The sequence below is a fragment of the Nanorana parkeri genome, unplaced genomic scaffold (assembly GCF_000935625.1).
Source record: "Nanorana parkeri isolate BGI_ZX_2015 unplaced genomic scaffold, ASM93562v1 scaffold834, whole genome shotgun sequence".
NCBI classification, from domain to species: Eukaryota; Metazoa; Chordata; class Amphibia; order Anura; family Dicroglossidae; genus Nanorana; species Nanorana parkeri.
The window spans coordinates 69,831-81,228 of record NW_017307102.1 but is presented as its reverse complement, the minus strand read 5'-3'; the positions used below and the strand labels follow the sequence as shown (position 1 = coordinate 81,228).

The 11,398-nt window shown below is 45.3% G+C and overlaps 1 protein-coding gene across 1 annotated transcript in view; it reads left to right on the top strand.

The window, feature by feature from the left end:
* The window catches only part of LRRC8A (leucine rich repeat containing 8 family member A), a 32,119-nt gene extending 26,967 nt beyond the window's left edge, over nucleotides 1-5,152 (top strand). The window contains exon 4 of the mRNA XM_018565321.1: nucleotides 5,096-5,152. Coding sequence (XP_018420823.1) covers nucleotides 5,096-5,152 — 57 coding nt within the window. The remainder of the gene's footprint in view (nucleotides 1-5,095) is intronic.
* The last annotated feature ends 6,246 nt before the right edge of the window (nucleotides 5,153-11,398 follow it).

Here is an 11,398-nt window from a genome sequence, read left to right as displayed (position 1 = left end):
CCCCCTCAAGGGTTTACCCTCAAATTGTCTAGGGGGAGAGAAAATAAAGCAGATATACTCACCTGATCCTTTGTCCTGCCTGGCCGCAGCCTCTTCTTCCCCTGGGCTCCGGTGGTCTAGGGACCCATGATGTCATTTCTAATACAGGTCTATTAGATGTGAGGATGCCAAGGCACATACCACAGCCGCAGGGGATGAGAGGTGAGGATCAGGTGAGGTTATCTTCCTTCCACCCCTAGAGAAAAATGAGCAGTTAACCCCAATAGCCTCACTGCAAGGGTTAATTTTTAAACATCACGGAGTTCTATAAGTAAGTGAAGGGTAACCTTGCGAGACGCAGTATAAATTGTTCAATCTCTGTGCAATCTCCTTTGAATTTCCAGACAACCATTCAGCAGGAGAGTCTACTTAAAGTGGACTTTTCAGTAACTTTACAAACCTCCATGAATAGATTCCTGACTTGGCAATATACAGCTACAAAAGCTGTCCTTCAGCTCCAGTCGGTGACTTTGCCCAGGCTGAGATGATGTCATCAGTCTGCTGCGGGCAGGTGGAAGCATTTCCTCAGTCTCGTCTTCCCACAAGTAAGTCACAAGGTGGTAGGCTGCGGCAGGGGCAGATGTGTGCCAGACATTTTGTGATCGCAGCCAGGAACTGCACAGGCACCGTGATTTACATGAGTAGGTCCTCTCTGATGCGGCACTTCCGTCCCGGAAGTAGATGCACAGCCTAGATGGTGACTGAACTTTTGATATCATTGACAGTTCTGCCCTTCCGGAGAGAATACGTTGAAGAGGCCGGCAGAGTACAATGTGTCACATCACTAATGTTTGCACTTGAAAAATATATCTGACGCTCCGTCCACTTTAATGTTTCATTTATATCCTGTCAAGTAGAACATTGCACAGCATGGTCATTAGTAAATCTCCAGGAGGTTGTGCAATTAGATTGCAAGCATGTGACAAGCGTCAGAGCCTTGGTCAGTTATAATTGCTGTCTGGGTGCTCTTTGGGGGGTCCCCTCCCGTCCCGTCCCTCCTGTATGGTCTCTGACACAGTTAGTGGGATCAGATCTCCCCCACAAACAGAAAAAAGCCACACTCTCCAGTTCATGTATTTGCAAAATACACACATAGGACATTCCTGGATGTATTTGTGTTTTTTGTGAATTGTGCTGGAGAAATGTTTAAAACTTTTCCCTTTTTCATTACATGCCTTATATCACATCGCTGGGTCTCTGTACTCCCCTATGAAATGCAGGCTGATCATGGCTGGTGGGAGGTGCCGGTGTTCTATCAAAAGCTCTAACTCGTCAAGAGCTCCAACTACCTCACTTCCGGGTACTTGCAAGTTGGAGATTTCGACGAGACGGCGTTGGACTGCAAAACAGAAAGAATGACGGAGCTCTGTACAGCTGCAGTTTAACAATACTCGGCAGGTGGCAAACTTGACAAGTATTGTGAAAACGCTATGCGCGCATGCACACCGCAACTGTACAGAGCTCAAGTCTTTCTGAGCACCAGAAGTGAGGTAGTTGGAGATCTCGATGAGTTCTCCATCTCAGTGCTGCTGATCTCATCCAGCCTCTTTAGCCACTTCCTGTCTACATGAAGTGTTCCTGCGCCAGCTGCACATGATTACTTTTAGGCCCCATTCACACTGCGCGATTCGCAAATCGCGCGATTTGTTGCGCAATTTGCATTTTGCGCGATATCGCGCAAAGGCTTGCATTGAGCAAGCGAGAATCGCGGCAAAATCCGCTCCAAAAGGGGTCCTGCTGTAGCGACACACGACCCGCGACAGCAGGACCCTTTGCCCCATTGCAAAGCATGGAAGAGCAATATCGCGCGGTAAATAGCCACGATATTGCGGGAATTACCGCGCGATAAATCGCTCAATGTGAACGGGGCCTTAGGGCCCATTCACACCATGTCTGGATCATCTCCAGACCAGATTGTTTCCAGACCCAAAATGCATCCTCATGTACCCCTATGCTATTTCTGGTCTCTGTTCACCCCAGCACAGTCTGTTTCAGACCAGAAGAATACTGCATGTCCTATTTTTGTCTGGTCTGGAACGCCTAAAAACACATAAAAAATGCACTGGAATGCACCTGTAAGACCATTTTAGGCTAGGTTCACACCTGCACTACACGACACCTGGCACGCACATCCCGTCGTCGTCTTCTCCTTTGCCTGCCCAGTCTCAGGCTGGGGTAAGGACTAGACCAGGAAGTGTTACTTGACTGTAGTAGATAAAAATCCGGTCTCCTGCCTTGCCAGAGAGAGCTGTTATGTGCGGCAGGGCAGTATAAATTCTCTGCTTTACAACAGAGGGAAGACATTACAGTTACTATACGATTAGGGGGGTAGTGTACTCCATCTAGGTATTTAGCAGTTTGTCTGCTGAGTAGATTTTAGCGGTTTGGGTTTCGAGCTGCTGCTTTAGGAAATAATAATAGATTTGGGTAGATTTTGTTGGAATGTCTATGGACCGTCTTGGAGCCTGTGAACACTAATCTGGTATCTTGTAGGCTCCAGAGCTGCTCAATAGAGTCTTCTGCTGGGTCTCTATCCTCCCACTGAGGAGGTCAATGTTCCTTCCCCATACCATTGTGTTCTTGGTTTACATTCTGTTCATGGCGCATCTCACGGATCATTTACTTCATCCCCTTCACAACTGACATGTTTTATTTACATTCAGGTCAGAAAAGCCCGAGCCCCATTACTATGGATAAAGCAGCGTCTCCTTCACGAAATCTTTGTTTCCTTCACACATGAACGGGAGCGAGGGAGGTATTGCAACTGAAGGGAAAAAAAAAGCGTGCTCGCTTTGGATATTTAATTAAGAAAAATATCTAGTTTACTGTAGCAAGGAGTCGCCATGGCAACTGGGATTCAAAGTGTGACATTGCTGCCTTTCGACTCCAGGAAGGTCCTCTCGTTGAACCATACATAGTGAGCATCGTATTGCGGCCTAGTTTCCGTCAGCTTCACCACATGTTAAAGTGGAAATGGATTGTTCACAAGCAAACTTTGGAACTGATGGCGGGGTAATCTGGGGCTTTGACAACTGTAGGTGGCCTGATAGGATGGACGAGTTGCTGAAATTATTATTCAGAAACTCGGTTTTTGTTGGTGGGTTTGGGTTTTTTGTCTGGCAAGAAATCTGTGAAGAGAGGATTACTTAGGTTTGAGGATTTTATCATTGCTTTTAGGGGTTGGGGTTTAGATTTTAACACATTGCATTAGTTCCTGTTGACTTGACTCTGGTGATGTGGTTGCATCAATTTAACACGTGTTATGGATGCTTCCTTTACTTTGGTTGGCATTGTGAATGCTGGTTTTTGGATGTGGCTAGTACCCTTTTGGTTGTGCTTTGTTGTAAACTCAAGGATCGTGGCAAGCAAGTGCTGTAGGAGTAGGGAGTAGGAGCAAGCATCTAAAATGTGTCCTCTGGAACTGTCCTTCCAGACCTCCAGTTAATGAACACATATCTTAAAGGAGAACTATGGGGTTAAGGCTTTTCCCCATAGTTCTCCTTAGGGTAACGGGAGGACACAAACTAGCGTCCTCCCGACACCCTAAGCTCAGTATACCGTGAGGTATACTGAGACGTCGCAGCTGAAGCGGATCCCGACAATAATGCCGGGATCCGCCCAGCTGGGTGACTGACAGCTGGCTCTGCCTATCTAGAGGCAGAGCCAGCTGTACCCGCCCCCTCCCCCGTCCGTTCCGCCAGTCAGCGCTGGCGGATCGGAGCGGGAAGGGGGGAATCCAGCCCCTCCCCTGTCACGCCAGAGAGCCGTGACAGGATCGAGAGGTGAGCGAACGATCTACTGAGCCGACCTGTGACAGTCTCATTGTCACAGGTCGGCTAGAAATATGAGGGGAGTGAAAAGCACTCACCTCATAGTTCTCCTTTAAGTTAAAACTTTTCTGAATGATAGAATAGTGACGGGTCTGGGTTGCACTGGGCAGAGTCTCCTTTACTTCCTGATTCGTAGACTCCAAAGCGAGGAAAATCCTCCATTAGACTGTTGTCACCTCAATACATGATCCCATGGGAAGATGGTCTTTCTATTCCGGTTAAGGTGACAACACCAAATGTAAAATTTCGCCCCGCAATAAGTCCTGGTGACTTTGGCCCTTAAGACAAAGAGAGGGTAGATTTAATCACTGAGGACATAGATCACAATAAACCTCTAATGTGGTTGCTATCCCTTCACTTCTCTGTCCAGAACTTTCATTTTTGACTGCATATTTTTAAAAGTATAATGAAACTGTTTTTTGTTGTTTTGCTTTTTTTGGCATATATCCATTGCTAGCAAGCAGTAGACACACCAAAAAGGTTACTACTTACCTGTGTCTCCCCCGGTTTGCTCCTGTTCGAAGATCTGAAAAAAGTCTTGAGCGGTCATGAACGACCATGGGGCGGGCGCCTGCGCAGTAGGAGATCTTTGGCCGGGAGAAGAGGAGAGACACAGTCAATGTAAGCAGCCCGGCAGCGTGCACTCGGATAGACTGTGTGGGACAGGAAGACACAGCAGTCAGCGCTGGATCGGAAACCGGCACCATCGCTGGAGGGACTCTCGAAGACTACAGCAAAAAAGATGATGATCAGATCAAGAGGCATCATTTAAGGTAAGTCCTACTCCTTATGCCAGCATGGGGGGCATTTTTTTATCCTTTAATGTCACTTTAAGTCGTTAGTCGCCAGTGGCATCCTTATGAATTCTATGACTGGTGAACACTATTTGCTTACAGTGCGATTCCAGATTGGCCTAAGCTCGCTCCCTAGTATGTCTTGTCAGCTCATGGGCAGCACTAGCCTGGTAACCAGCTTATCTATCCCCACCCTCTCAGTCCAGGTAGGTCCAGGACACCATGGTCACCCTCTCTGCAGAGAGGTATACCAGGAGATGTTATCCCAGTTGGGTGGTGCATCTTCATCTTGTAAAGTTTTTTTCCTTCAATGTACACATGCCCTGTACCCATCGTGTTCCAAGGGAAGATAGGCGTAACTTTGGGGTGCACCAACAGGCAGTGCTAATATTACAAAAGTAAAGTAAAGGATTATTCTAAGGAATATTTTAGTGGAAACCTGTCCAACTTCAAAAAGTTCCAGTGGAAACAACAAAATTATTAAAATAGCCTGAATGTTGTTGTCGGTGGAAGTGGGGCAAGAAAATGTAGTCTACAGAGGTGGTGGTAGGAACGGCTTTGTGAAAGCTGGTAGTGCCATGTCCACTTTGAAAGGGCATTGCTGGACAGAACCTAAAGCTCAAGGTCTGAGAACATGCTGTCCCTCTTCTCCAACAAATGTTTGTATTTTTCTTTCTTACCTCTTACTAACGCAAGCATAAAGTACTTTTAGCGGATGAAGATGCTCGGCCGTAATGACATTAAAATTTGAATTATTTTTGAATTTGCAAACTCCGTATCAAGTGGAGACCTGGCAGGCAAAGCACAACTCCTGCCAAATGTACAGAGCAGAGAGTGGTCTGTCAGGTGCATCCCCATTGAGTAGGTTTCCCCTCATTTCCTATCAGGATGAGGTCGCTTACCTACAGAAAAACCTCCATTTTTTTTCCTATGGGTCTCACAAGCAATGGGGTGACGGACCAAAATAAACTCCTGACTGGGGTTTTAACCGCCCCCCTTTAGCTTTCTATACGCTTTTCAGTGGTAGACCTGAAACCATAAGTCACATTTCTAATAATGTGATTTAGGAAATGGGGTGGCCACAAAGGGAGGAGGAGGAGGAGGCCTGGAAACATCTGCACAAACTGTCATTCTCACCTTCCATACCTCTTCAGGAAGTGGCGTGAACTTGTGGTTCTTGAAAGCACCACTTTCCTTATTAGCAATATTCACATGTTTACTGCTCGCTATCACATGGAGCTGCCTAAAGTAGATGTAAACCTTAACTGGATGGCATTTCGTTGGCTACAGTGCCTTGGATCTTAAACAAATTGTCTTTTTTTTCTTTCAGAAAATACAGTTTTTACCTTTTTGTGGCTCATTACTGCTGATCTCCTTCAGCTGTCTTCCATGTATCGGACACTGAAACATATCGGCCGTAAATGGCACTTTTGGCTAAATGCTGAAAGTGCAGTTTTCCTGCCGATCGGCGCATCCCTGCTTTCTTTCCTTCCCGCTGGGCGCTGCTCTGTGTCCCAGCGGAGTGGAGAGAAAGTGAGAGCCGAGCGCTGCGGGACAAGAGCGCTGTGAGCGGCCGGTGTCTCTCCTCCCACACCGCTCGGCCACCTATTACAGTGCGGCAGAGCGGTGTGGGGGCGGAGACAGCCCACGCTGTCACAGGAGGCTGAGCTCACATCCCTACACCGCTCGGTCAGCCTCCTGTGACAGCTGTCAGAGAGGAGAGCGAGTGCAAACACACTCAGCGATCAGTGATGTCTGAGTGTTTGTTGATAATTGAGGACATGGTATGTGTACTATATCCTCAATTATGAATGAATGGGAAGTGATCTACATCACCTTCTGTTCATTCACGATTGTGGTTATAGGAAACATACTCTGTCCTCATGTTATGAATGAACAGGAACACTCAGTATAGAGGATTCCTGTTCATTGATAATAGGGGCTGCAGAAAAAGAGATTGAGGACTCTGTGTTCTCAATCTCTTTTTCTATTTTAAAAGGGAAATATCAGGGGTCACCCCCTAATATTTCCCCAAAGCCCCTAAAAGTAAAGTAAAAATATTTAAGAAAAAATGAATGAATAAATAAAAATAAATCTTTAAAAAATTAAAATAAAAAACATTTTCGGTTTCGGCCTGACAATTTTTTAAATTTCGGTTTTGATTTTAAAATTTCTATTTCGGTGCACCTCTACAAAATACTTGTAATGGTAACAGTCTTGTGAGAATCAAGTAATGTAACAGTAAAAATCTGTCAATTTGTAATTGGTCAACAGGATTGAATGACGCAGCTGCCCATACCTGTCTCTGAATCGTGGGGGGTAACCAACAACTTTTTTGCAATCTCTCAAGTTGTGCAGCTTCTGTTAATTAAAGCCAAGACTTTTTATGTTTTGGATAGAATAGGGCTGGGGTACCTACATTTTTTCAATCCAAGGACCCAAATAAAATACATTTTACTATCCAGGGACCCAAAAGCAAACTTGGCAAACTAGGATAAGTTTACTACACAATCATGTTGCAACCCATCACAAATGTCAATGACCCAGTCTAAGACCTAATTCATAGTTGAAGAAACACTGGAGTAGAGAATGGTTAGAAGATCTGTCAGTTGTTGTGTCCCTTTGGGCAGATTACTCTTCACTTCCTGTCCCTGAGAAACAAAAGGAAGTGAGGAAATCTTGGTTGTAAGTAGACCAGGTGTTTTTCTGTATTGGAAGCTTTACCCTCAGTATTCCTGTTCTGGTGACAACTATAAAGTTGACAGTGGTATTCAGGGAAAGTTAGGGGGCATCTCCCAGTGGACAGCAAAAAGAAAACCAGGCAGGAGTTCCAACTTCTTTGAATTCTATGCTAAACCAAGAATAAAAGTTTTGGCTTTTCAATTCCTGTTGCTTCACCCCCCACTGACGACTACATTTTGCTTTACTCTTCATCGTGCAAATCAATAAAAAAAAAAATCTAACAAAAAGGGTAAACCCCCATAGTGCTGACAGGTGCTTGTGGGTGGAGCTGTGAACTTGGGAGCAGATATCTATTTCTGGAGCTCAACCCCCTGGATCACCTGTGATAGAACTAATTTAGCTCTCAATATTTACCTAGGAACATACAATAGAGGGCACAGATGTATTTCCACCCTCTTCCAGTGAGGTATTTCCATGCTGTAATTTACCCAAAAATGGACAATTCCTTTTGGGTCACGTTTAATGGTTAGTTTCCTAAAAACGTTTAGCTGGAGTGTGTCCTATGTGCTTCTTCACACCATGTCCGGATCATGTCCACACCAGAACAGTTTGTTCCCGGACTAAAAAAGCATCCCAATGTATCCCTATGGTATTACTGGGCTATGTTCACACCAGCGCAGTCCGTTCCGGTCCAGACCAAAAAAATACTGCTGGTCTCATTTTCTCTGGCACCGAATGCATAGAAACGCATCACAAGCGCACTGGACTACACTGGAAAGTCAATTTTAAGCTAAAAAAAACAAAACGCTTGAATGTGGTAAAAACTCGGCAAAATGCAATGCACCCCGTTCCAGATCTGGTCCGCAAAATGGTGTGAACCTGGCCTCAATTCAGATTCCGGGTCCCCTCCTCTCTCCTGATACTGTCGGGCGTTCGGTCCATGACCGATCGCCCGACTTTTCAGAGGGGGTGACATCAAAATGACTGAGTCATTTTGGTGTCACCCCTCCAATGGTGGCACCCGGGTGCGGCCCGCACCCCCCTTGTGACGCCACTGCCTGGACCCCCCTGCTTGCAGAACTAACTAGTTTTGGTTCCTTCTGTCGCCTAATTGCTGGAGGTATGCTATATGGCTCAAAGTTTGTGGAGACCTGTACAAGCCTGTTGGACATCCTAGTCTAGAACCATGGACAATCATGGAGCCCCCTTCCGCCTTCTCTTTTAGGCTTAAAGGAGAACTATGGGTTTAAGGCTTTTCCCCATAGTTCTCCTTAGGGTAACGGGAGGCCACAAACTAGCGTCCTCACGTCACCCTAGGCTCAGTATACCGCTAGCTGTAGCAGCGAGCTGCTGCTCGCGGTTTATGAGACGCCGCAGCTAAAGCGGATCCCGACAATTGTGCCGGGATCCGCCCAGCTGCGTGACTGACAGCTGGCTCTGCCTATCTAGAGGCAGAGCCAGCTGTACCCGCCCCCTCCCCCGTCCGTTCCGCCAGTCAGCGCTGGCGGATCGGAGCGGGGAATCCAGCCCCTCCCCTGTCACGGCAGAGAGCCGTGACAGGATCGAGAGGTGAGCGAACGCCGGTATGTGTTCGCTCACCTCCCGATCTACTGAGCTGACCTGTGACAGTCTCATTGTCACAGGTCGGCTAGAACTATGAGGTGAGTGAAAAGCACTCACCTCATAGTCCTTTAAACAGCCTTCAGTCTTTTGGGAAGGCTTTCTGCAGGATTTTGGCCTTTAGAAGAATGTCTGTTGGAATTGGTGCCCATTCAGGAAAAATGTATTTGTGAGCTCAGACGCTGATTATGGACAGGAAGTGTTTCAATCACACGGTGTTAAATAGGATTGAAGTGTCAGGGCCTTGTGTAAGCAACTCCTCGACGCCAAACTCCTCAACTCATTTTGTACTGGGTATATGCATCAGGGGAACAGTCATGCTGAGACAGAAAAGGCCTCTACCCCAAACTGTTGCCACAAGGTTGGAAGTACATGGTTGACTAAAATGTAATGTGTCCTCAAACTCAAAAAAAGTAATTAAAGCAAATGAAAATCCAGTACCGGTGTGCTAGGATTCTAATGGGTGCTTCCAAACACCCAAAAACTAGCAGATGTCCTATAGAAAATGATAAAGCACACCAACACCAATATATGTATTCTGCAAATAGTGTATCCAAGATAAATAGTCATAGCCTAGATCTAGGCTCAGATACGGTAACAGAGCAGTGCAATGTATATAGTGTAACATGAAACAACATACAATGGCAACGTGCAGCAAGGGGGGTACAATGTTGCATTTACACATATGTACCAGTGACGTCCTATATACAAATATAAAGAATGGCGGGCGTGTGTGTGGGGCGGGAGCTGCGGCCGGTTTTTACACAGTTATGTGCCGCTTCCCCGAAAGTAAGACCTAGCGGATCTCTGTAATATAAGACCTACCACCGAACTGTGAAGGGGAAAAAGAAAGTACCAATTGGCAACACAGTTAGGCAGGTGATAGAACCCCAAACCCAAAGTTTAGGGGTATACTGTACCCTTCTCTGCAGATGAACCTAGCAATAGTTAACCTCCAACCCCCTTTTAAGCACCCCGAGCCGTCCGTTTGCCATGTCTAGTGACTGGAAGTGACCTTATGTCTGCTGTATAAAATGCCTTTGTATGCTCTAACATTGATGACCCCCCCAACTCAACCATTTGTAGAGGTGCCCACATACATTTGGCCTTTATAGTAGTTGTGATGGTCAGCTGTCCACAAAGTTTTGACCATGTAGTGTAGCTTCATAGCAGAATGCTTTTGCAAATCGCTAAGCTTTATACCACCATTGGAGTTTCTTTCATCTCGATCTATGAATGGGAAGCGGAGCACGTTTACATCCTCTGTTTACTAGCACTTTAAATAATTTGCATCATCAGTTTCTATTTCATCTTTGTGGAATCTGAAGCTCTGCTGAGTACAGGAAATGGCTTGTTCATTATGAGAATTATGATTTCTTTGCACATTGTGTGTCTTTTATTGAGCCGTATAAATCCCATAAATATTTCATTAATGAAAATAGATGGAAAGTCGAGATGGGATGCGTTTTCAATGGAATGACTTCTGCAGCTTTAGTAAGGGAGACATGGCGGCTGGGTGTGCAGCAGTGCCACCTATTGGTCAGGCAAGAGAAGTGTCTGAATGCTTTGTGTTCTCATCTTTTCATACATGTCTGTACTACATAGGACATTTCTGTGGTCCTCAGCTCCTTTTAGTGGCGGGAATGGTGAGGGGACAGCAGATGATTTATAGGTCATCCCCTTACTGTATTTAACAAAACATGGCAGTATTTGTAAAGGAATGCACACGCGCCCTCATTTTTTATTTTTTTGTATGCATATATCTGCATGTAGCTCAGTTTTAACCTGTATGTTTCATGAGTAAGCCTGAGTAGCAGCAATTCAAAAGCCCATCTCTCCTAGCTTTTCACAGCATAGTAGTAAATTACTAAGAAGAAGTTGTGAGTAACTAGCTGGAATGCACCGCCTGCTGGCTGCAAATGATAAATATGAAAGGTGCATTCAGAGTATTACGTATTTATCTGACTAAAAAGATATGCAATAATATTCCTAGAGCTGCAACAACTAATCTACCAAATTGATCGATTATGAGAATAGTTGGCAACTGTTTTTTTTTTTTTTTTTTTTTTTTATACAACCAATCGATTAATTGAAAAAATAATCGGGTAATCGATTATGAAAATAATAGTTGGCTGCAGCCCTAAATATTACAATACTTTTTTGCAGGTAAATAAAGAACACGTACAAAAATACTTTCTATTTCCTTCAATGTTGACGCCTGACACCCTCTTCATCTGTGTGCGAGTTTACATTGAATGGCGGCGCGTATATTTTTCTTGTCCGCACATTCCATCTCTCGGTAGTCATTTTCACGCTTCCACCAGCAGGGTAATTAATCCCGGCTTTGTGAGGCAGATACATTGTTTCCATCCACTAGCAGGAGATGGAGACCGTTCCGAGACAAAAACCTGATTTATGCAAATGAGTCTGAAT